This window comes from Gopherus evgoodei, chromosome 2 (assembly GCF_007399415.2).
Source record: "Gopherus evgoodei ecotype Sinaloan lineage chromosome 2, rGopEvg1_v1.p, whole genome shotgun sequence".
Taxonomy (NCBI): Eukaryota; Metazoa; Chordata; order Testudines; family Testudinidae; genus Gopherus; species Gopherus evgoodei.
This window is the reverse complement of record NC_044323.1, coordinates 64,482,412-64,509,466: the sequence shown is the minus strand read 5'-3', so window position 1 is coordinate 64,509,466 and position 27,055 is coordinate 64,482,412. Positions and strand designations below refer to the sequence as shown.

General features: G+C 41.2%; 1 protein-coding gene across 2 annotated transcripts in view; it reads right to left on the bottom strand.

The window, feature by feature from the left end:
• Positions 1–27,055, bottom strand: part of CREB5 (cAMP responsive element binding protein 5) — a 361,410-nt gene that overhangs the window by 301,422 nt on the left and 32,933 nt on the right. Inside the window, exon 2 of one of the 2 annotated variants that reach the window (XM_030550853.1) lies at positions 3,177–3,248. The exons of the other annotated variant lie outside the window; for it this stretch is intronic. Within the exon in view, the coding sequence (XP_030406713.1) occupies positions 3,177–3,230 (54 nt within the window). The 5' untranslated portion in view covers positions 3,231–3,248. The remainder of the gene's footprint in view (positions 1–3,176; positions 3,249–27,055) is intronic. 2 annotated transcript variants of the gene reach the window in all.

Here is a 27,055-nt window from a genome sequence, read left to right as displayed (position 1 = left end):
GCCGCGGTTTGCTCTCTCGGTCCCGGAGCCAGCCAGCAAACCGCGGGGAAGGAGACCTGCTTGCTCGGGGTTCCGGGACCGAGAGAGCAAACCGGGAACGCCGCGGTTTGCTCTCTCGGTCCGGAGCCGGCCAGCAAACCGCGGGGAAGGAGACCTGCTTGCTCGGGGTTCCGGGACCGAGAGAGCAAACCGGGAAAGGAAACCAGCTTCGCCGCGGTTTGCTCTCTCGGTCCCGGAACCCCGAGCAAGCAGGTCTCCTTCCCCGCGGTTTGCTGGCCGGCTCCGGGACCGAGAGAGCAAACCGCGGCGTTCCCGGTTTGCTCTCTCGGTCCCGGAACCCCGAGCAAGCAGGTCTCCTTCCCCGCGGTTTGCTGGCTGGCTCCGGGACCGAGAGAGCAAACCGCGGCGAAGCTGGTTTCCTTTCCCGGTTTGCTCTCGCGTTCCCGGAGCCAGCCAGCAAACCGCGGGGAAGGAGACCTGCTTGCTCGGGGTTCCGGGACCGAGAGAGCAAACCGCGGCGAAGCTGGTTTCCTTTCCCGGTTTGCTCTCTCGGTCCCGGAACCCCGAGCAAGCAGGTCTCCTTCCCCGCGGTTTGCTGGCTGGCTCCGGGACCGAGAGAGCAAGCCGCGGCGTTCCCGGTTTGCTCTCTCGGTCCCGGAACCCCGAGCAAGCAGGTCTCCTTCCCCGCGGTTTGCTGGCTGGCTCCGGGACCGAGAGAGCAAACCGCGGCGTTCCCGGTTTGCTCTCTCGGTCCCGGAACCCCGAGCAAGCAGGTCTCCTTCCCTGCGGTTTGCTGGCTGGCTCCGGGACCGAGAGAGCAAACCGCGGCGTTCCCGGTTTGCTCTCTCGGTCCCGGAACCCCGAGCAAGCAGGTCTCCTTCCCTGCGGTTTGCTGGCTGGCTCCGGGACCGAGAGAGCAAACCGCGGCGAAGCTGGTTTCCTTTCCCGGTTTGCTCTCTCGGTCCCGGAACCCCCCTTGAAGCCGCCCAACAGCGCTGCAGTGTGGCCACATCTAACACCACTTGCAGCGCTGGTTGCTGTAAGTGTGGCCACTCTGCAGCGCTGGCCCTATACAGCTGTACTAATACAGCTGTAACAACCAGCGCTGCAAAATTTTAGATGTAGACATGGCCATAGTAAGTTACACTCTGCAGCATCTATGTGCCTCTCAGTATTCACAGAGTACATAATGTGGATAATATGTCAAAAATGTAGATAGATAGATAGATAGATAGATAGATAGATAGATAGATAGATAGATAGATAGATAGATAGATAGATAGATAGATAGAGTTCCAAGAAAGGGGGGGAAGTCCTTTTCCTCATTGTGAATCCTGGTTCAGTATTTACTCATCTGGAAGAAGTAAAAGCACTAAAAATTTACATTCAGAGCAAATGGAATGTGGGAAAGACTCTGCATGCTAATGTTGTGAGCAGGAACACTTTGTTGAAATGAATTCTACACCATGGAACGCTATGCTTCTGTCCTCAGTGTGCAAATCAGCAGGGCCTAAAGAAGGCCTGGTGGGGTTGGAGGAAGAAGCCATTTCTTTAATCCAGACTTGTGTCTTTTCTGTAAGCACACTTCCTTTATGGTACACATGGCCAGCTAACTCATTCTTTGAATAGATGAATTGGTTGATGGAGAAGGAAGACCCTAAACCTCTTAGCTAGTTTGCAATACTGTAGTATGCAACTGATGTCATATAGTAAACAGAAGATGCACTATAATTTAAAGGTGAACTTTGATTTTTTTCATTAAATAAACAATAAAATAGACTATTTGATTTCCCTCCTCTTTGACTGTCCAGCAGAGGTGGAAGCCAAATTCACCACTGCCATAAGTGGACTCAATTTCATTGATTTCAATGAAAGGTCGATCAGTTGATGCTTCTTGTGAACTTGGCCGAGACTCTTAAAAAGATTCAATTACATTTTGCTAAAGAGCTCGGAGATATTTTAAAACTAATCTCTTGGAGGCAGGGCCTCTAGTGAAGGTTCAGCTGTGTACACACAGATTTAAAACTACAAATGCACACATTCCTCATTTAGGGACTGATCCAAAATCAACGGAAGTCATTAGTAAGACTCTTATTAACTTAAATGGTGGAGCACATTAGTTATGTGCCAACACATGAATTCAAGATTTCCACATTTCTACTCCAACTGTGGATAAAACTACCAGCATCTAAAACTCTAATAATAATATACACTGCATTTCAATAGCTCACACATCAGAAGAGCACAAAGGGTTTTACAAACATTAAGGACTGAAGACCCAACACCCCAGTAAAGTAGGGAAGTGATAGCCTCATTTACAGATAGGGAAATTGAGGTAGGGGAAGTAAAATGACTTACCCAAGGTCACACAGCAGGTCTATGATAGCACCTGAAAGGAAGCCCATATCTTATTACTCCTAGTTGTGTACTCTAGTCACTAGACTAAAGTAGTATGGGGAATGCAAGGGATGGAGGTTCCTAAATTGCTTTAGGGATTAATGACGCTGTTATCAATTACCAATTGTGTTGAAGAAACATTGAATTCTAAACTCAGTTCTTAGTGGGTAAAATACCTGTCAATTCCCTTATAATGACGAAAAGATCAAACATGTAATGTTATGAGCCAGATTATGTCCTCAGATGCATACTTGGGGCTGCCATTCAAGTAAGCTGGAATTGCATGTGTACAACATGGATCAGAACTTGGCTATGAAATGCGTTTTAAATTAAGCATATTTAATATGAAGATGTCCTATAAGATAATAAGTATTAGCCATGGAAATGGCAATAAACACACACACACACACACACACACACACACACACACACACACAGATAAAACTTACTGGTTTATACAAATGTGTGAGAAAAAAGGGCAAATATTACAAGAGCTATAACCATACTAAGCCAGTACGTTCCCTTTCTGTGCTGTTACCACTTGAACAATTAAAGAAGCGTGCAGTGTTGCTTAAAATATTTGGTTTGAGTTTGGGAGTGAGAAAGGCTTGAAAAAACATTTAGCAACACACACGTGAATAGCTGTATATTTGCTTTCATTATTCTATAATAATATCTTTGTGGAAAAAGAGACGGTTTTGGAAAACATTATTAGGTGCATTATACAAGCCAGAGCTAGCACTGAGAGCTCTGTTAATATTGCTGCTGACTCCACTCACCTGTGAGCAGCCTGGGGCACTGCAGACAAAAGGCCTCTCCTGCTCCAAGTTCATCTTTGATTCCTCATAAATCTACATGTTAAAAGGTGGGGGGGGGGGAGAAAAGGGAACCCATAAATATATGCACCCTAAACTTCAGGAAACATGCAAAATAGAAGCATTTTTAATGTTAAAAACATTAATTTCAAAACTCCCAAAATTGACAAGAAAAAAATCATCATCATTTTAGGGTCCTAACTTACGGTACTAATATTAATCAGGCTCCCTACAGTCTAAGTTCTTATTGCGCCTTCCTGGGCATATATTTACTCTGAAGGAAGAAAAAAGCCATTAGGCTGTTACAACAGAAATCCTGCTTAGGAACAAAAACACATGTTCAGTGTTATTATTAGATAAGACCATGTCTGCTCAGAAAGATCCTGAAATTAAGGGTTTTTACTTTTCCTCCTTCAGTTCGTGACTGAACAGCATTTAAACCAGACTAACTGAAACTTTTCTAACTGAACAACCTACATTTTGGGTAGTGAATTATCTTAGGTAACGTATTTAGCGTATAGTATTACATATGTAGTCCTAAGGATCATAAGACTTGCAATATAGCAGAGAGCAGAACTGTAATGTCCCCAAAAGCCACTGCAGTCCAGTATTTTAATTGTGGACTAGACCTTGGGAGAGAGCTGTTGGGTTAGAACATGAGAAAAGAACAAAAAAAAGAGGCGGAGAAATAAATTTGCCTCTCCACATAGTATGCAACTCTTAGAGTGCCGTATTACAGCTGAATTTGTGTCAGTACTCGAGCAGTGCTTCTCATTGATTTGGACTAAATTATTTTATAAAGCCTTTTTTTCTTCCTAAGTGGCCAATCACCATTTTGAACCTACTATTTTTACAAGTAATCACTAGGATTGTACTAAATTAACAACATTAGAAAACAAAACACTTTTTTTCAGTTTGCTTGCACTGGACAGCATTTTGAGTGTATTCAGTTTCACTCTATCCTTGCTTAGCAGTATCCCTGTTTAGTCTGTTTGTGTGTGTCTTTCACCCAATTAAAGAGGGGAGAAAGACATTTTAAAAAGTAGGAAAATTTGATTATAAAGTCCCCAAAATTGGCAGATGGCCTCCTGGACAGGTGTTGAACCATAAACTACTTGAACCCATTTTTAAGAAAAAACAGAGTAGACTTCAGGTTGATTGTGTCCTTTATCATTATGATAGCATAAATAGGAATCTATAATGATGCAACCAAAGTATACAGATGCTAATTTTCAAAGCAGCGTTACTTACTTAGAATTTCTGAGAGTATCCTGCAAAACTGTAAATATCCTGTAAACAGTTTGCATTCTTACCTTACATCAGCCCTAACCTGTACCTATAAGCACTTATTCCCCATGATCATATTTACTACGGCAGTGAAAATTCCAGATGATTGGATTTCTAACATATCCCGTCTTTTTCTTTTTTTAAATGAATTTTGTGCTGCTAAAAAGGTGTTGGTTTGATTGCCAAGGAGACACACTTCCTGTTTACCAGGTGAGGTACCACATACCAGACAGCAGCATTTAGCTTCCCTATGATGTGCTGTCTGTGTGCTTTAACCCTGACCCAGACAGACAATTTCTATGAGTGAGGAGTCAGTCGCCATTTCCATTAAGCCCTTGATCTCACTGCCAAGGCTGCCAATAAAGGTGACAATCAGAGCCATTTGCTTTTTGTGAGGGGGACAACTATGCCCTAAAACTCGGCTGAGACCAGCAACTTATTTCACCGAATGGCCAGCAAAAGTTAATAAATTTTAGACCAGAGTTAGGACACATCTACACACAAACTGGAACGGAAATGTGTGTAGACATCCCTATTTCAGATTATGAATGCTCTATTTTGATTTAACTCAAATCAATTTCAAATAAAATTAAAAAAAGAAATGGTGACCATATACAGATTTGCACTGACATAACTGAAGGTGCCAGGTGTGAACTGCAACCAATTTTAGTTATGTCAGTTCCAGTTTGTGATTAGAGAGGCCCTTTAGATTTGACCCAAGAACCTAGAGATGGAAGGAGTCAGAGGATTTTTGGACCATCCTATCTTAAAGCAATGAAGCAGTAGAGAAAAATAACTGATACAAAAATAGCTCTGGTAAATCCATTTTAAAACTCCACCTTTCTTTAATCTTGGAATGTTGCCTTTTTCTAAAGTGCTTTTAAATAGAACTCTAGAAAGATTTTTTCACAGGAAAAAACTATGTGTGGATAATGAAAGACTTTATCTGATATCTCAATTACTTCTGCAACTGAAGCAACACCAAACTCTCTAGCTATCCCTTTCCCTCATCCTCAGGGGAGACATACAACTGCACTTCCAATGGGAGAAGAATGGATGATGCTTAGTGAAAAGGAAACAGAGTGAAATAATTTTGATCCCAAGTGTAAAAGTGAGTTTAAAAATCCTACCAGCCATTCTTATTACATTTCCTTCCCTAATCAAATGTTATTTTTGTAAGAAATAAGGCCAATTTTTTTCAAAGCTGGATGTTAAAACTTAAATACCTAAATCCATAATTAGTCACTTAGATGATTATTAAACAATTGTAAATATTATTTAGATACCTAAGTATGGAAATAGACACCTAAATCTACACTAAATATAGACAGGTATCCCATAGGAAAATTTGGTCTTTGTCTTTTTTCACCATACCTCTCAAAAATGTCAGATTAATTGGCTAATTATTTATGATAAACGTATAAATAATTGCAAGTCTCCTATGCAAATCACATTTCACAGAGAATTTTAAGATAACAAACAAAACTAAAAACAAATAAAATTATAAAGTAGAATGCTCATTAATCAAACAGTTGCACACATATTTTTACAATTATACATAATTCAGTATGGAAAAAAAATACATGCCCTTTAGAATATTATCTGAAGTGTAGTTGTAGCAGTGTTTGGTTCCAGGAGATTAGAGAGACAAGGTGTGTGAGGTAATATCTTTTATTAGACCAACTTCTCTTGGTGCGAGAGAGAAGTCTAATAAAAGATATTACCTCACCCACCTTGTCTCTGTGGAATATTGTCCAGCATACCTTGCCCCTAAGAAATGTGCTATCAAGTACCACAAACCTCTGGAGTCAAATTACACTATTCAGAGTAGTTATCTGCATGTGTGATATCATTAAAACTGAAGAATAGGAACACCTCTCATAGCAGGATTTTTTTCCAGTTGTGCTTTGGAGAAGTTATATGAAGTCCTTGTCAAGATGTGGGTGTAGGTCTCACATCCCCCAGTTCAGAATAGTGACAGCTGCATATACGTATAGCATATGGTTCATAGTGTAAGGCTAATGCATGTGCATCACAACATAATGTAATTCAATTGTTTTACAAATGTGTGCAGGTGCACCAGCATGCATGAGAAAATAACCCACCCAGAGCTGCTGCATCTAATAAAAATCATATTAACACCTCCATCTAAATTAACCTTTAACGCCTTTCACACTCAAATTACATTTACAATGGATTTTCCATAGAATTTCATGTGACAACCACACCAGCACCAAATTAATTCACACAATGAACATCAAATGAATCCAGAACGCTTGGTTAAAAAGTTACTTAGGTCTGAATTCTTGGCTTCTGTTGTTATCAATTTCTCAGTATTTGACAACTTCAGAACTGCAAGCAGGAATTATTAATATAAGTGAGCACTTATATTATATTATGATATTGATATGTCAGGATCAGTTCTGATATCATTAACATGGGTTTGAATGTATTATGTATCTGAAAAGGGGATTGGGTTTTAATAGCAATGTTAACAACATCTGTCAGCATTTATTGCCCTATTGTGACTACCTAAAGAGTCTCATTGGCAGGATACATATGTGAGGAAATCTGCTACATTGTTGTACCCTGCCATTCCCCGGAAATATCATTCTGCCTAGGAGAAGCTGAGGTAGTCAAATGAAAAGATTAAAGGACAGAAGCAGGCAAGGGCTTCAGTAGCCAATGCTACATATAAGAGAAACGAAGTTGTGTCTCAAAAAAGGGGCTTGCTTTGTTTTTCAATTTGTATGTCATGCACTTGCAAACACGTTTTAGAATAATTAATAAAACTGAAGCACATAGAACAAACAAAAGAAAACGAACCATCCCCAAAACAAAGCAAAATGTCATCTCCTCTCAGCAGCATCCTCTTCGGAGTTGGACTAAAAGTCTTCTCAACAAGGCTGCATAGAGCTTTAGCTTTGTCACTTCTACAATTGGAAAAACACTTCAAGAAATTTGCACCAGGAAAGTCTGCTCTCTTTTCTCTCTCATTTTAGAAATAAATAAATAAATAAATAAATAAATAAATAAATAAATAAAAGTCAGCAGTATTCTTATTGCTTTAACTGCTAAAAGCATCAAGCAGGCTTGTTTCCTGTTTCAGTGTTGTTCTTGAAGTGGGCTACAGTCAGAATCTGATTTTCATTGGGCCATTATTATTTGCAGCTGTGTGACCTTTTTAACCATTTTAAAAGTGACTTTTCAGCCTTCAACCACAGACTGGCTGAATGTTGCAATGTTTTCAACCCCGTGATTAACCATGAAAAAGGACAGATTGTGTGCTGCACTGAGGATAGGTCAAGGCCCAAATTCTACAGACACTTACTCCGGTGAGTAATTATACTCATGGAAACAGCTCCTATAACTGACATTATCCTGCAAACACTTGCACAGGTGAGTAGTGCCCTTTATGCTGGTGCAGGTGAAGAAGGATAGGGTGGATACAGACTTCTGTTCCCAGCATAAGACCCAATCCTGAAAGTATTTATGAGTGTAGTGCTTACTAGTCTAATAGATGGATGGCAATGGGATTTGATAATGACAGCACAAGGATCCCATGGAGATCTGTGGCAGCACTCAGGGTAGTAAGCACTACATTTGGTACTAATTGTTCACAGTGTCATGCACACATTTAAACAATATTAGAGGAGGCTGGGGGTTATGCAATATGAAATTAGATTAAATCTTGAAAAGAGAAAAAACCCACACCAGTACAAAAAGGCAATCTCCAGACAATGTAAATTTTTAAAGTGGACAGACTAGCACCAGCTGGCAATATTAGTGACCAATCCTCATCGTGCTATTACAAATTGTTATTTTTGGAAATATAGTGTGCACAGAGTTAATGACCAACTTTGTTACCAATTTCTCCCTGCCTGAATAAACCCAACTGCCAATTTTCAGGATCGCTGTAATGAAATGGAGTATGGTGTTTTTCCTTCTCAAAGGCTGTTCTGCCGAAGTGCTTGTTTTCTAACACTAGCATCATGCTTTCCACATACACGACTTATTATTATAGCACTGGCCACCTGGGCTGCTACAGTGAAGGGTCTGTCAGCATTTCCAGTAGAAACCCCCTATTTTCAGGATTAAAGCATTCCCAAACAGTTCTGGATGCTGGAAAGTAATCTATGTCTGGAGTCCCCAGGTAGGATCTGCATATGATAGATTGCAAGGGCTCATATCCTCAATAAAAGCAATACCCACTTCATCGGATGCATGTATTCACCCACGAAAGCTCATGCTCCAAAACGTCTGTTAGTCTATAAGGTGCCATAGGACTCTTTGCTGCTTTTACAGATCCAGACTAACACGGCTACCCCTCTGATACTTGATATCCTCAACAGTACTTTCGTGGTTTTTCTGTGATTATATTTATACGACATGTATATGGGAGGAAAAACAGGGCCAGTCCAGTAGAATGCATCTTCTGTGTGGCAGGAAAGGTGTGTAAATGGCACTCAGCCACTGACACCTGTGAAGTGTTTGGCCAGTTGAATACTTCAGTGTGAATTCCAAATGAAGTGCACAAGCATTCCCATTTCTGTGACTACAAAAGGCTTCTAAATGCTTCAGATTTAATGCAGTCAGTTAGTTCATTTACTGCTGGCCTGGACAAAATATAATGCAGGGCATACAGCACTTTATAGCAGTCCTGCATTTTTGCCCTGTCTGTCTGTTCCAGGTCCACAGTCTGTCCCATGTCAACTGGGATAGAAAAGAAACAGAATTTTTGCTGCTACCTTTGCTTTTGGCTGTTAGGGGCCACTGCTCCTGCTATTTATGAAAGAAGTGAATGTCGTATCACTCTCTCTAGCATTTCTTCAACTTTTACTCCATGCTGTGGCTTTAGAGGATGAAGAAGCGAATTGTAGAAACCCAAACAGGGAAGGGGAAAAAGACAGGGGAACTCCAAAGAGGAGCGGGGAGGATTGTAATTCCACTCACACACACACCCATGCCGCAGAAGAAAGAGGAAAAACATGCTATAGGAAGCAGCAGATCTACTGGCTGCCTCCAGTCACAGCAAACAGAGATAGCATGCCACTACGTTTCATCCCACCCAGGAAGATATTAGGCAGGGGGGAAACTAGGCAATGTTTAGATGAGCAGTTATTGAGTATGGGAGGGTCTCAGGGCCTGGTGGGAGTCTTCACAAGTTCCTAAATACTTACATTCTAAGGCCAGAAGGGACCATCAAACTTCCCGCAAATAATTCCTAGGGCATCTCTGTTAGGAAAACATCCAATCTTGATTTTAAAATGGTCAGTGATGGAGAATCCACTACCACCCTTAGCAAACTGTTCCAATGGTTAACTACTCTCACTGTTAAAAATGTATACCTTATTTCCTGTCTGAATTTCTCTAGCTTCAATTTTCAGCCATTAGATTGTGTAACACCTTTCTCTGCTATACTGAAGAGTCCATTATTAAATATTTGTTCCCCATGTGGATACTTATAGGCCTGGTCTACACTACACGTTTATACCGATTTTAGCAGCGTTAAACCGATTTAATGCTGCACCCGTCCACACAAAGAGCCCCTTTATATCAATATAAAGGGCTCTTTAAACCGGTTTCTGTCCTCCTTCCCGACGAGAGGAGTAGTGCTGAAATCGGTATTACCATATCGGATTAGGGTTAGTGTGGCCGCAAATTGACGGTATTGGCCTCCAGGCGATATCCCACAGTGCACCACTGTGACCGCTCTGGAAAGCAATCTGAACTCGGATGCACTGGCCACGTACACGGGAAAAGCCCTGTGAACTTTTGAATTGCATTTCCTGTTTGCCCAGCGTGGAGCTCTGATCAGCATGGGTAGCGATGCAGTCCCAAATCCAAAAAGAGCTCCAGCATGGATCGTACAGGAGATACTGGATCTGATCGCTGTTTGGGGAGACAAATCTGTTCTATCAGAGTTCTGGTACAGAAGACGAAATGCCAAAGCATTTGAAAAAAATCTCCAGGCTATGATGCAGAGTCCACAGCACAGTGCTGTGTGACAAGCGTAACGAAAAGCCAAAGAATCAAATGGACGCTCATGGAGGAACGGAGCGGGGACTGAGGACTCCAGCTATCCCACAGTCCCCGCAGTCTCCAAAAAGTATTTGCATTCTTGGCTGAGCTCCCAATGCCTGAAGGGTCAAACGCGTTGTCCAGGGTGGTTCAGGGTATATCTCGTCAATTTACTCCCCCCAACCCTGTGAAAGTAAGGGAAAAAAATCATTTGTTGACTTTTTTTAATGTCACCATATGTCTACTGCATGCTGCTGGTTGACATGGTGCTGGAGCAATGAACAGCAGCATCCTCTCCCTTCCCTTCCCCGGTGGCAGACGGTATAGTGCAGTAGGACTGGTAACTGTTCTCGTCATCAGCCCGTGAGTGCTCCTGCCTGGCCTCAGATGAGGTCAGCTGCAGGCGCCTGGATAAAAATAGGAATGATTCCCGGTTATTCCAGGCAGATGGTACAGAACGGCTGGTAACCATCTTCATCATAGCAACTGGGGGCTGAACTCCAACAGCCTCCCCTCCCCTTTCAAGTCTAAAGAAAAGATTCTGTACTGCCTGGACTATCATAGCAGTGGGATGCTGCGCTCCTCTCCCCTCCACCGTTTAATGTCCTGCCTGCACTATCATAGCAGCTGGAGGCTGCCTCCCCATTTTATCTCATTAAAAAGTCAGTGTTGCTTATTCTTGCATTGTTTATTACTTCATCACACAAATGGGGGGACCCTGCAATGGTAGCCCAGAAGGGTTGGGGGAGGAGGGAAGCAACGGGTGGAGTTGTTGCAGAGGCACCCCCTAGAATGGCATGAGGGTCATCATTTCTGTGGGATCTAATACACTTGCCCTATATTCTAGGCAGGACTGACTCTATTTTTAGATACAACATAAAGGAGGAAATGACCCGGGGGGTCATTCCCATTTTTGTCTTTGCGTCCCCGGCCGACCTCAGCGAAGGTCAGCCAGGAGCATCCATGACAGCAGCAGACGGTACAGAATGACTGATAACCGTCATCTCATTGCCAATTTACAATGGCATAACAGACAGTACAGAACGACTGGAAACCGTCTCTGCTATCTTGCAAAGGCAAATGAATGCTGCTGTGTAGCGCTGCAGTACCGCCTCTGTCAGCGACATCCAGTACACATATGGTGACAGTGACAAAAAGCAAAATGGGCTCCATGGTTGCCATGCTATGGTGTCTGCCAGGGCAATCCAGGGAAAAAGGGCACAAAATGATTGTCTGCCGTTGCTTTCACAGAGGAAGGAATGAGTGACGACATTTACCCAGAATCACCCGCGACACTTTGCACCATCATGCATTGGGATCTCAACCCCGAATTCCAATGGGCAGGGGCGACTGCAGGAACTATGGGATAGCTATGGGATAGCTACCCATAGTGCAACGCTCCAGAAATCGACGCTAGCCTCGGTACATGGACGCACACCACCGAATTATTGTGCTTTGTGTGGCCGTGTGCATTCGACTTTATACAATCTGGTTTACAAAACCGGTTTATGTAAAATCGGAATAATCCTGTAGTGTAGACGTACCCATAGACTGATCATGTCACCTCTTAACCTTCTCTTTGTTAAACTAAGTAGATTGAGCTCCTTGAGCCTATCACTATCAGGCATGTTTTCTAAACCATTAATCATTCTTGTGGCTCTTCTCTAAACCCTGTCCAATTTATCAACATCCTTCTTGAATTGTGGGCACCAGAATTAGACACAGCATTCCAGCAGCAATCACACTAGTGTCAAATACAGACATAAGTTCAGGGGACTTTTCTAGACTTTTGGTTTTCTCCTATCACTACGTCTTTTTGCTCACTGACAGTTTTTGGAATATCTCAGAACCATGACAAAATATGGATCTATGTAACCCAGATACAGGAGCTGAGGGCCTATAAGAATCATGGGTGTTTTGATCATCCAACCACCAATATGAAGCCATTTAAAGTGAGGACACACAATAAGCAGTAACCTGTTATTTTAGATATATACAGAAGAAGGATGTATTATTATATAGAAATGACCATTTAGTTGTTAACTAATAGGAGATAGATCACAAAGGAAGTAGGAAAATTGTAGGTTATAGATTAAGGAAGAAGTAACAGGGGCACTGATAAACTGTTCATGAAAGTTGCCTCAGCTCAAAAGTATTCTAAAACTCAAACTGAATCTTTATAAGGAAAGGGACATTACTCCAATGCTGGAGGCAATCCTTCTGGGAGAGGGAGTGAGGTAATCATTTCTCTCTCTCTCTCTCTCTCTCTCTCTCTCTCTCACACACACACACACACACACACACACACACACACACACACACACACACACACACACACAAAAGCTAAATGGATTCACTGCCTCTCTTGGAAGTACTCCAGGTCTTTCTTCTAGGAGTGACATCACTAGAAGTGGCAGCCTCAGTACCCAATAAGTCCACAGTAAAGCAGAGTGGTTTTTGATATCTGTGGGCAGTCATACAAAGTCAGAATCTCATACTCAACTCATCACTACACAATCACTCATCCTCTGCCTCTCAAATTGTTCTACATATTTAAAAAAATCGTACTATACAACCAACCTATGGCAACAATCTTCTTCTAAGAAATAACCATCACCAGCTGACATCTTAAAGAGAAATATGTTTCATTTTGTTCTTACACTAAGTAAGCCTTAACCTTGGGAATAATTACTTGGGGCACAAGCCCATAGACAAGTTAAAACTTCTATTAATTGAAATCAATATTTACCAGAAAACTCTTGCAGGAATTAAGGGGGAAATATATGAGCAAATTTCTGTCTGTTCAAACATTTTTTTTGTCTGCTGTCATTGGTCTGAGACTCTCCTACACTCAATATTGTTTTTTGATTAATTCTGATCAGTATCACCCAGTAAGGAGCAATGCTTGAGATACTCTCAAGAGGATTGCAATTGACAGCAGCACAAAAACAGATTGCTGAAAAAGGGGGAAGAGGTTAAGTTCTGAGATTATTCATAAAAAGACCCAGCAGATTTATACCCTATGGGACAAAATCCATCCCAATGTATACATCAAGCACCCAACCTCACTGTTGTGAATGGGTTGTGTGAAGTGTAGTCCCATATCTCCCACAAGTACCAGCAAGGCTTCCAGAACTGAAGAAGCTGCTGCACTTCACATCAGTGGCTCTTTCATATATATGCTGATGCCTGGAGAGTTATCGTGCGTGTATTAAAGAAAACAAAGAAAGGCTTCAGATCGTCTTCATAAGTCAACAGGACAACCTTCCTATTGCTATGAAGCAAAAACATCAACTTCAAGGAGGAACTTGAGTGTCGCACTCTGAAAAAGAGTTCGACAGGAAATTTGCAAAGGGCAGGAAAGGCAACTGCGGTGAGATGAAGACTATGAAGCAGAGGGTGTCAGTGATGAACTCCCAATAACATCTGGCAAATAAACTAATCTTCTGGGATTTTCCAGTGTTGGCAGAGAGTGTATTGTCCATCCCTTCAAAGACTGACATCATATCTCTATCCTTGGGTTCACTGCATGTGGAGCTCTGCGCTACAAGTCACTTTTTTTGTTTTCTAGAGCAACTTTTATTATTAAACACCAAACAACTTTGCCTATTATTGTTTGCATACAATTACTTAAGAGTTTTCCCTCCAATAATAATATTGACTAAAGGCTTTTGAAGGGTTGTTTTTTTTAAAGTACACTGTGACTGCAGTATACTAATTGTTTGGTTTATGATACACAAATAGATAAAAGAATTCACCTACCTTGCATGCAAATAAATAATTGTATTTCCAATGGGAAGAGAAAAAAACATGAAAGACATCCTGGGGGAAACAACAACATGGCCTGTTTAGCTGACTTTCATGCCAGCAACAGTTTATTGTGAACTTTGAAAACTTTGCCAGCCAAAATTCTCCTTTTGGTTTATTATGAAATACTCCTAAACAAAAATTCTGTCATCAGACAGTAACATATTTTATTCACAATACTGTATATTTAAACACCTACAAACATAGACCAACCTCTACCATGCCTCTTTTCCTTCATAGCTGAAAACTTAAGAGTAAATAAATGCTTTTATTGTGTAGGAAAGACGGACCATTAATAAGTCTTTCACCAGCCTTTAACCATTCATTTTTCCATGTCCTTGGGCAAAAGAAACATAGTTTTATCGTTATTAAAAGCACTTTGAGAAACCCACACCATCTAAAATGACCAAAGATATTATAAGGCTGATGTAAAGTCCTCTAAAGGCAATTGAAAGGTTCCCATTAACTTCAATTAGCTTTGAATCTTAGGGTATATCTACACTGCAATTAGATACCTGTGGCTGATCCGTGCCAGCTGACTTGGGTGAAGGGGCTCTGGTTAAGGGGCCCCAGCTAAGGGTACGTTTAATTGCCATGTAGATGTTCTGGCTCAGGCTGCAGCCCAAGCTCTGGGACCCTCCCACATTTCAGAGCCCGGGCTCCAATTCGAGCCCAAATATTTACATCACAGTTAAATAGCCGCTTTGCCTGAGCCCTGCAAGCCTGAGTCAGCTGGTACAGGCCAGTCACAGGTGTCTAACTGCAGTGTAGACATACTCTGACAATCCTCAACTCCCATCAGGCAATATTCAGCACCACAGAGTATTACATTAAAAACTAAAAATGTTCACTCCAATCTTGGTAATCGGGGCAGATCTAGCCTTGATATATACACAAACTAGACATATAAAACTACTGGGCCATTGACACACATTGCATATATCAAGATGCTGTTAATTTAACATTATTAAGAACAGCATAGCAGCCTCTATCAAGTGAGCTTTATTTACTTTCAGTTCATGCACGCATGTCTAGAAATGCAAAGCAGAGCAATTATCCATTCCAATTGGTCTCATTCAGATAAAACATTCAGTTTCAGAGCCATCCTAGCAGCCTCCTAAACAACTAATGTAATTGTTTACAGTGAAAATCAGTTGTAAGTTTTCTACTGAGTACAGAGGGCCAGGTCTGGACTCTAAAAGAGGCTCACATAGGGTGGGTAAGGATCTGTTTGAACTATACAGCAACCTGAAAATACAGAGACACTCATGCAAGTTACAAAGCATTAAAATCATTAGGCTTCTTTGTCTCAAAAGCCCTCTAGCACTTACACACTGCAGTAAGCCATCTCTCCTCCAGACTGCAGAGTTCCCAGACTGTCCTCATGGCTAAAAATCTCTATGGGCCGAATTTGTTATTGATCTTGATGGGCTGTGGTGGATCCGGCACTCCTGGCCTAACTCAACTGAAGTGAAAGAAGTTACACCAGGAATTGATGGCAGGGCCAGTTTAGGTGTCATTGCTAAATTGTGCCCTTCTACAGACACAGACCTTCTCTAGATCTATTAATAAACGAACTGAAATAGAACTGCACATCCACCCGCTCCTGTGCTACGTCGCATGTGGACATTTCTCCACTGTGAATCATTGCCATTTGGAATTACCTTTAGCATACTATGCCTGTTTTAAAAGATTTGCTATCTAGTTTATATATTGGCCTTCTGCACCCAGAGCGCTATTTTACTGTGACTAAGCAGATCCATAGGTCATTACTCTCCCTTCCCTTTTCCCCACCTCAGATTAAAAAATGGAGGACAGGGAAATGCACAAATGCAGCAGCAGCTCCACTTTAGCAAACTGAGAGTAGTCAGGACAGATCCTGTCATTCCACTCTTGTGTAATAACCATTCCACCAAACCCAGCTACTCAGACTATGGTTACTATGGCTGGGAGAAAATCTGTCCCCAAGAATCAAGTATTTACATGGATCTTGCCAGCAGCTGAACACAATTCATATGCAGGAGCAGGCCTGGAAGATGCTCTCACCGTCACATCCACAACACCCAGATCCACTTGGCAGGCCCAGGAAGATGTGAAAAGAGATCTCTACTGCTGCTGCAGCATTTCCCTCTGTGTGCATGCATGAAGGGGATTTTCTTCCCTCCCTCTCTCCCCTGATCACCCCTAAAGATTGCAAATATGCCTCAGTTACAAAATTGCTCAGAAATCCTTCTCAGAAAAGACTGCTATATTACCAAATGGATTTTTAACAGCAGTCATTGTGGCTAAAGGAATATTGCCTCCATTAAGAAGGCAGTTCATCACAATGAAACTACTTCCCAGCTAGTGAGTAGCCACCAATTTCTGGCAGCGACCAAGCCATTACTATGAGAAAGAGTATTAAAAACAACGCATTAAAAAAAACACCCACCATCACTTTCCAGAAGATAAGGAAACAAACTGGGGGCAATCCACATTCACAGGCTGCAAAAAGCCAACAACCTTTACACTCTGCAAGTGTAAAGTGGTGAAATTCAAACCTCTCTAAAAAACAGATTTATAACTTGTACATATGTGAACGCGCAGCTTTCAAGCCTCAGCCATCAGAACTGTAGAAAGAATTCTTGGCCAAGATTATGAAGAGTGACTAGTGATTTTGAATGCCTCACTTTTTAGGAGCCCAAACTGAAATACCCTAAAGGAGCCTCGTTTTCAGAAAGTACTGAGCACCTTGCTCCAAACAGATCAGACCTCTTTATAGAGTCTTTATTTAAAAAACTAATCAGCAAAGTTCACTTTTGTTCACTCTCCTCTCAACTGGGGAAAAAGACTGAAGGAACTATGGTCAAAAATTCCCAGGGAATTCATCTTGAGTCAGAGACCAAGAAAGGATAAAGGTGAATGTTTGCTGTAGTGATAATATCTGTAACGGGGAGGTATAATGGAAAAACATTTTGTATCTGCAGCCGTTACTACCAAGCTTAGTTAGCCTCTCTGTTTAGCACATGTGCAGCAGAGGCTCTGTTACCTGGAGAATAAAGCTTGATCGTTTTAGGTGCTGAGTGCCTCCTGAGGTATAACAAGCACCACCAACTCCCAGAGAAATCATTGAGACTTTAGGAGCCTCAACACCTTGCTGGACTGGGCCCTATATCTACTAGGAAAGAAGACAGTCAGGACCACTGAAGAAAAACCCATGCTATTTATTAATTTATTATTGTACCCAGTCAAATTGCCCACATATGTTTTTCTGAAACATACAGGAGGTACTGAGAGGAAAAATGGCAGAGGCCCTTTTTAAAGGCTTGTGGGCCTGAAATTGTGATGCAATAGAAAATTAAGGATGTCTTTTTATGATTCTTGAATCTGGTGCTTAGTGAATTTACAGGCATAATTTGAAGCTTATTAACTGGACACAAAGAAAGTACCAGTATGGCAAAAATACATGCTATCTTTCAGCTGCCCTCTCACATGACATTTGTTGAATACTCCATGCAATGTAGTACTTGTGAGGTAGGTGCAGAGGGTGAGGCAGGGAATAACGGATCTCTAAGGTATAAGGAAGGACTTGTCTGCACTGTTGGTTTGATTCTATCTACCTAATTATATGTCCCCCCATTACCATAGTACCTGAGTGCCTCACAAACACTGACTGATTTTCAAAACAGCTGTACCTGTGATCTCTCCCCAGTCTCTGTGTGGGCAATCTTTCTGGGTGAATAAGCCTCCACCTTCACTTTTCTCAGAGTGGAAGTCCATGGTTCTTGTATTCCCTCAAGAGTGAACCCTTCAGGTGACAAGTTTTGCTACCTTCTCCTCTCCCTAGGTGGAACCCCATAGTTCTACCATTCTGAGACTAGACCTTGCAGTTTCAGCCTCCACATACAACCATGCTCAAATGACAGGCCCAGCTGTAATTGGTACCTGTGAGAAACTTCTCTCTGACAGCCTGGGACCAATGCTGATTAAAATGACTCAAAACAGTTTGTTCCAGATAGAGGTGTTGTCCATTCACCCAAAGATACACAGCAAGCAGAGAAAAAGGTCTGCACACCTGGGCCTTGCCTGAAGCTGATCATTTCCCTCAACACGCAGGCAAGCTTAGGTGCCTCAGACACTCCTCTCTGTCTTAGTTCCATTTAGCCCAGCTACCTCCATCTCTGGGCAGGGAGAGACAGACTGTCCACTTGCAGTATCTTATTCCCCCTCTCCTCTCCCCAGAGCAGCTGCCCACTCAGCTCCCACACATGCTTTTGCTCTAGAGGCAGGGGTTTTTTAATGGCTGTGTTCCTTTAATCTTAGGCTCTGGCCTTGGGGAAAAAAGGCCTGTTACTCTGGCTGGAAACAGCAGGTAGGTAGATATTTCCCAAAGACTAGCTCTCATTGTTCTCATGAGGATCCTTGGTATTCTTCCTGGAGACAACAATGACAGAGATAAGGTTTGTTTTCTGCTTGTTCCCCTTCTATAGCCTCTGTTGGTTTAACTCCATGCAGTCACCCAGAATAAATATCACAGATAAACTGAGGTACATATAATATTCCATACATAATTCTGCACCCATCTCTCTCCTTCTCCACAGCCCCCTATGAAGTCAAAAAATGTGTTATTGTCCCCATTTTACAGGCGGGGATCTGAGGCACAAGGAGATTACGGCAGAGATTTTCAAAAGGAGTCTACAGCAGTTAGGTGGCCCAAATTACATTGCACTAGAATAATATTTGGGCACTGTCGTTTCATTAGGCTCCTCTGAAAATCTCAGCCAAAGGTCTCACAAGAAGTCAGTGGCAAAATCAGGAATTGAACCTATATCTCCTGAACCCAATTTAATGTCTAGCCATAAAACCATCCTGGTCTGATTGGGTTGCCTGGATTGGAGTGGTTTTCTGTGTTTTTTATTTTTTTTAAATGTGTATAACCTCATTTGATGTCAGAGTGCATAGACCCAAGGATAAATGCTTTTTTGTCATTAGAAATAAAAAACATACAATAAGTCAAATTATATGAATATACTTGCACTCAGAGAAAAACAGTGATTTCAAAGGCAAACATCTTTGACAGTCTAATAACTGGAAGCTTTTGAACACTGGCTCCTCTAAACATTGTACCATAAACATTCATATCTTCTGCAGGTTTTTTGTTAGGGATTATTGGGGACGGGGTTGTTTGCTTCTTTTTGAGGAAGTGAAGGTTAATTGTCACATCAGGCTCTTGTGAGAACCACACGAAAAATATTTCTCTTTCCTTGTAGAAAGGCTAGAAGACGATGCATGGCATTCTTTAAGGTTATAGGTAATAAATACTATTCCACAGAAAACCTGCCAACAAGGCCAGGGGATTTTACAGCAACAGCTTGCTGGCACAGCTCTCTCTGCTGTGATCTAGCATGTGCTCCATGACGTGCTATTCCATAAGCAAAGAAAACAGGGTTGATGAGTTTAAAATCATGGTAACTTAAATCACCAATTTTAATCATGATTTAGAACACCAAGCAGGAAACCTTGGGTGAAATAATCATTTTTAATCTTGTTTTGCATTTGTACTTTTCTCTAGGCAAATATCTGAAAAGTTGATTCTCTTTGGTAACCATTAAAACATGTTGATTTTCAACTAAATATTGACTTTACATCCAATCTGGTACTTCTTTCTGCTAATCAGAAGGATACACTATATCTATATACATTTATATGAGCAATTAACATACATTTATTGAGATTAACAATACTTCCTTTTTTATGATATTGGAAAATGGTGGATGATTAATTTTAGTTGTGATTTGAGTCAATCTCTATTTGGATTAAAACTGGAATTCAATTAAAATGCATAAAACAACATTTTAATTAGTTAAATCAAACAAAATATTTATTAATTAGTTAAATAAAATAAAACCTTAAGTGTGAAAAGTTTATCAAAACATGTTTTACATTTAAAACTGATTTATTGAACAAAGGAAGTATTATCTGCAATTAGAGAATTGAACTGATGGTGGCCAGAAACAACGTCCTTCAAGATTTTAGAACTAGTAAATCTCATCCTTTCACATGAAACTTTTATTCATAAACTGGAAGAAGAGAACAAGGTCTCCAGCTTTTCCAACTCCCAATCAGTTTCTCAGTTTCAAATAAAGTAGTTATTGAATTACATTAGTTGAATAAACTGAAATGAAGAAAATATTTTCTCTGCACTGGCAGAAGTTACTGCAGTGAAAAATGAGCAGGGTAGATTAATCTTTTTTATATTTGAAGTGGCTTTTTTATTTTGTTATTATAGTTGCTTTTGTTTCTAAAAATAAACCAGCCTAAAATGAAATCTAAATTTAATCAAATGTATTAAGGCCTTAACTTATTATAATCTCATAAAACATTTAAATAAAAATAGTTATGGTGAATCATGAGTCTTTGAGTTAAAGACTGCTTTTCTTTATAAAGACAGACTCAGAAGGAAATATCTAAAACTTTTGATGTTATAAATATGGCACAATAAGTCATGTACTATATTAAGGGCTTGATCCTGGCGGTCCCCAGGGCTGAACTATTGGGTGCAAGAGACTGGCAAAGTCATCACAGGCGTTGGGACCCAGCCTCTGACTCCAGAACACACCACCATCTCTCTCATCAGGATCATCCACTAAGCTCACATAGGTGGTCTTATACTCCTGTTTTATAGCTTCGCCCTCCCTAAGCTCTGATGGGCTCAGCTCTAAAAATAATGAATATTTATGATTCCATCTATCATTTACCATTTTCTAACATACTAAAAATGTACAATTAATAAGAATCTGAAAATAATGGTGTAAATAAATGTATATAGTTATAGTTGTAAATCAACATGTCAAACAATAAGAATGCAACTTTCTTTAGAAAATAACAACTTTTTCATTTGTACTTGAGTTAACATTCATTATTTAAATCAAAGCTTTCCGTTTGGTGATTTAAATCAATCCATCCGCAAAGCTGATTTAGCACTTCAACAAACTCTGGTTCTAGGTGCTTAACCAGAGACTTCCACCAGTTCAGTAGCCTGGCTTCCTTTCAAACTTCAGCAGTACAAATGTATTGCTTAATATTAATGTTTTTATTTTAATTTAAATGACTTTACTAGACAGTACTAAGTTTAGGCCTTAATGTAGGTTGTCATAACTTTTATTTTAAAATTTGTATTTTAAAGAGGTTTATTTTTAAAAACAAAAATGCATTTAAATTAAAATAAAAAATCCAATTTAAATTTTTTTTTAAAAATCAATTTTAATCCACCCTGAAAGGTAAGGAATAAATCGAAAGGGCAGAGTAGCATTCATCCTCCTTATCCCCATGTGACCATGCATCTCCCTTTCCCGAGGTGCTTTCTACGTACTGGTAGATTTGGGGTTCATGATCCAGTTATATCCCATCCTGATTATTGTGATCCTTCCATTCCAACCTCCTCCATTTTCTCTCTCCCCATATTCAGTTGAAACACTAATATCAAGATGATCTCCTTCTACTGTCACTCTGGTGAGATTTCTTCTCTTAAAATTTCTCCACTAGCTTTCCTCCTCCCTTCACACACAGTTCAAGCTTCTCTGCTCCTTCAAGGCTCTTGGTAACACTTCTGGCTACATTTCTACCCTAGTCTCCTACTCTCAGTCACACTGCCCTATACTCACTCTGCCCAAACTTCTCTCCCAGTCAATCCCTTTATTTCTTTTAACCCAGTCCCTACTTAGTGCCTTCACAGGGGGCTTGCTCAGCTTCTCCTCTTTCAAAAAATCTTCTAAATACCACCTCATTCTATGATCACTTGGCTCTCATTCTATTTGCTCTGTACTGTTCCAGCTCAAGCCCTCTGTTGATTAGCCATCTGGGGAAAGGACTGTGTAATTTTTTCTTTATTGGCACAGCTCCCTTTTCCCTCACTGTCATTTGCTTTTACTATACTAATAAAAAAAAAAGAACATCACGTCACATCTTAGTTCCAGATATAGGCAGTTAAGCGTAAGTGTCAAGGTTAAAGGCCAGAACCAAAGCTCACTGAAGTCAACTGGAGTCTTTCTGTTGACTTCAGTGGGCTTTGGATCAGGACCTAAGCAGGCGTTAACGCTCCTATATGTGAGGAAAAACTGACACAAGTAGTTGGAATGATGGTTGATGACTTGAAATAACTCTATCTGCTCCAACACACTACCAAATCATTTAAATTCTCTGTACTTCATCCACACATTCTGGATTATAAAGTGTCTGAAAATAAATGCCTAAAGTGTGATTTGTAAAAGCGTTGTGAGCACTTGTGGTATAGTGTAAATATGAACCTGTAAGCTGTTTTGACTAGGGCAGGGAGCGGCAACCTTTGGAACGCGGCCCCTGGCAGGCCAGGCCAGTTTGTTTACCTGCCACATTTACAGGTTCAGCGGATCGCAGCTCCCACTGGCCGCAGTTTGCCACTCCAGGCCAATAAGGGCTGCAGGAAGCAGCGCAGGCCAAGGGATGTGCTGCCCGCCACTTCACACAGCCCCCATTGGTCTGAAGCAGCGAACCGCAGCCAGTGGGAGCCACAATCGGCCAGACCGGCGGACAGGGTTGTTAGCGCTAAATATGTGCTAACAACCCTGGAAAAGCCATGAGTGAAATACACTTAAACCTACAGCAACGCTTTTATTTTGATTAGTTCCTTGCCAGAAGTGTTCACAGTTCTCCTTGCTTTTAGTATTAATACTTATCACTTATAAAGCACTTTTATATTTTGTCTTTATAGGCTTCAATCTTAAAAGGATACAATATGTCTCACATTATTAGACATACATTGTTAGCAAAAAGTGACAAATGCCTCTGGCAGGTTCTGTCTATTAGAGTTGGTCAAAAAAATTAAAAAAGGAAAATTCTGAAGTTATTCTAGTCTTGCAAGTTTTGAAAATAAATTACTTTTCATTTATTTGACATTTTTCAAGAAAGTTTTTCTTGAAAACATTTTGTTTTCATGTTTTTTGTTTTTGCTTTCCTCTCCTCCACCGTAGGTTCCTCCTTTAAGAGGGTGTAGGCCCAGAGCCCCTGTGTCTCATGAGTACAGCACTCCAATTGGGCTTAAAAGAGGGTACCTGGGCCCTAAAGGGAAGAGAGACTTGATGAGTCAGGGCTGCTTGGGGGATGGAGCAGATTGGCAGGAGGTGAGTGCTGCCAGAGCCAGAAGGTATTTCCTTGGGGGGGGGAAGCTGAAGGCAAGGAGAGCAGCAAGCGGTGTTTGCCAGCTGTCCTTCCTGAGCCAGGGCCAGAGGAGGCAGGAAAGCAGCAGAGGAAACTTCCTGCTGGCTCCAAGCCAAAAAGCCCAGGGCCTGAGAGGATTGAAGGCTGAGGAACAGCAGTTTACCCTCTAATGTCTCCACCTCAGAGAGATGGGTCCAGGGGAACAGTGAGAGGGCCAGAGGAGGGAGGGATGCTTTGCTTGCAAGGATGATCTCCCCGCAGAGAGACTGTGGGGTTCCTGCTGGGAAGGGCAGGGGCTGCACTTCAGTTGGAAAGGCTGGGGTGGCTGTCCTGGCAGAAGGATGGAAGAGAACCAACAAGGAGCCTAGATGTGGCAGAAGAGACCAGTTATGGTGAGAACGCTCTCACAGCAGAGAGGCAGGGGAAGGGGAGGTGTTCCCACTGGGAAGAGCAGAGTTTTAAGGACTACATGCACTCCGGGTGATATGGACTATGTTTTCCTGTGAAAAATTTCAACCAGCTCTACTCCTTATGCTCAGGGCAGGCGTGCGCATGTAACTCACACTAGGAGAATTAGTAGGGCTACATGAATAAGTCTGCTAGAGATGCCAACTACAGGATGTAGTCCTATACCCAAGAAATAAACGTTCATGCTTTCAGCAGTGAAGGTTCCTTGTTCAGATACCACTGCTGGTTGAAGCAAAGTCAGTTATAGATGCTTCCTGAGAGGCATAGGTATGAGACTTTCACACAGTGTAGACCATGATTTAATGACAACTCTTTCTACTGTCTGACTTGTATATTGCTAGGCTATTCATTTTGATGTGGGAAAATCCCTTTGATGTTTTCCAAATAATAAGAAGGGTTTGAAAAGAAAAAAAATTGGGGAAGGGGAAGGCCCTGATAGGCAGCTTTGAAGGAACATGGGCTGAGCAAACTTTGAAGTATCTAATTCTAAATTGGGCTCATGTGAGAACATTGGAAAGGAACAGAAATTAAACCATAGAATTAACTAAATTACTGACTCGTGGGTTTCTCTCAACTTTTGGAACCCTTCTTCTATAAACTCTGGTTGTTATAAAGGCTTATTTACTTCAAGGCGACAATGGAAGCTGAGAGGGAAAGGCCTGCCTTATGGGAAATCAAAGCAAGTGATCACTGGGAGCACAGAGATGGAAGGGGCTTGATCATCTGCAAACGTGAAGTGAGTGGGTTTTCGTCTGTAGGTTTTTCGGGGGGGGGCGGGGGAGGGAGAGTGGGCAGATGGGAAACAAAGAGTTATTACCATAACTCTTTCTGTCCTCTTCTGTAAAAGATATGCTGACCTCTGGCACCATCTTGGAACCTATGGCCCCAATCCAGCAAGACACTTAAGGATGTGCATGTGCAATAGAACTACATATGTGCTTAAAGTTATGCACATGTATAAGTGCTTCACCAGGAGGCTGCATTACTAACCCCACAAGGCCAGACTTTCATGTTACCAGATACCTTATGGTTACACATCAAGTGTTTCTGCTTATTATTAAGCCAAAGTAGCACATTCTTTAATCGCAGATGCTAAGGAAAGCCTCTGAATCCACTTCGATCTAGAGAAGTGAGTAGGACACAACAGATGTCATGAGATTCATGTTCTGTTCCTGGCGTGGCCATTGTTTTCCTATTCTTTTGCTAAAACTCTCAGTGCCTTAGTTATACCAGCTTCAAAACAGGGATAATAGTGACCCTCCTGTTTGTAAGAGGCTTTTAGGTCTACAGATGAAAAGTGCTAAACAAATGCATAAAAAAGGAGGAATTAAAAACCTCATTGAAATGTTGATAGGCTCTCCAAAGTAAGTTGTATTTTTTTTTGTGACTGGATCACATTGTTGGGACAGCACACTGCCTAGTGGCAATATTCTCCACACTTCTATGAATCACCCCTAGCGCTGGTTAGCATTAGTAGAAGGAAGCATTCTGTACAACCTGAGCAGAATGGAGTGCCATGTGTCCTCTTAAAGTGTGACCCATCTGGCCAAGTAAGAAAGGTCTTTGAGGGGAGGTATGTGCAAATCTCACCCAAGTGGATGGCAGCTATGTTGCAGGGCCTTGAGTGGAATGGGAGGACGCAAAGGAGACAGACACATGTTCATCTGTGTGAAGACAGGCAAAAAATCCCCCCAAAAACAAGGAAAATCTATTCCTCCTCCCTTCCCAAATGTCCAGTTCTCCTGATAGATAACGATAGAGAACACCATCTATGATTCTAACAGTGTTTATATCCCATTGTTTTCCACTGATTATTTGTTTAAGAAAATAAAGTTGCTTCATATGATTTAATGATAAATCTACAATCACAAACTGTGCTGGTGAACTGCAATCAATTTCTAACACTCATTTTATGGTTCCAAGATTCTATAATTTGGATCCTCTACCACAAGACCCTTCCAAATATGCCTCAAATACCGTCTGTATGTGACTAGTTGTGAGGCAGCTTAAAATTAAACATTGAGTGCTATAGGAAAAAAAGGAAGGAGGAGGACGGATTACTTAGCATGATGCTCATTCAAAGTTGTTTAAATGTTTGTCCTTACTGATTTTATAAATGAGGATGGGCAACACAGATTTTAGAGCTGTGCAAATTCTGTAGCGTTTTTGCAAGGATTTTGCAAACTGAACTGTTTAGTCCAGTTGTCAGAGGTTAGAGGTGAATCCATCCAGGCAGACTACCTTGGAGGTCTGAGCCCAAACTTCATCCTCCAAGGGTAATATTCCCTCTCTCCCCCCACTTAAACATCCTACAAGCCCTAAGACCTCACTGAAGAGATTTAAGATAAAAAAATAAAATAGGGAAAGTTGTCCTGGGAACTAATTGAGGCAAGAAAGAGACCAGCGCCAGGACAGGGAGAGAAGGCTGCACAGAATTGGAGCTTGCATGGATTTGTAAAATCCTCATGCACATGGAATATATTGAACCTTGAACCTAAACTGAGTTTGAGGCTTGATGCTGATGTTTTGCAGAACTGTGATAAATGTTGAAGTTGAAGGTGAATGCTGAAGTAAGAGAAATCTCAAGCAATAAAGTTGATTGTTTATTTTTCTTTTCAGTCTATTGTCAAATTTACTTTGTCCCCCTTAAGCCCAGCATTGGCATTTCCTGCATCTGGGTGATGACAGCAGTCTCTTGTACACCACATAAAACAGATTTTGAATTTTGAAAGCATTCCTGGCCTGGTTTCTCTCTGGATATATACCCCTCCAGTGCAGGGGAATATTTGCATTTTCCTGATGCAATTGACATTCATCTTGATTTTAATCCCTCTGTGTACAAAATGGACAGCCAAAGCCCTCATTAGAAATAAAGCTTTATTTAAAACAAATGGCCCTTGAAATCAATGCGATCAGTGCTATAAAAGGCCTGGCAATAGCACAGAGAGCTTTTCTATTGTGAGTTTTTATTTATTTTTTAATTATTTAAATTAAGAAAATATGAATAAGACAGTCCCTTATAGAATATCAACATCACTACTTTTAAAAAAATGGAAATGGTTGTTTTCAGCCAATCGCTTTCCTTT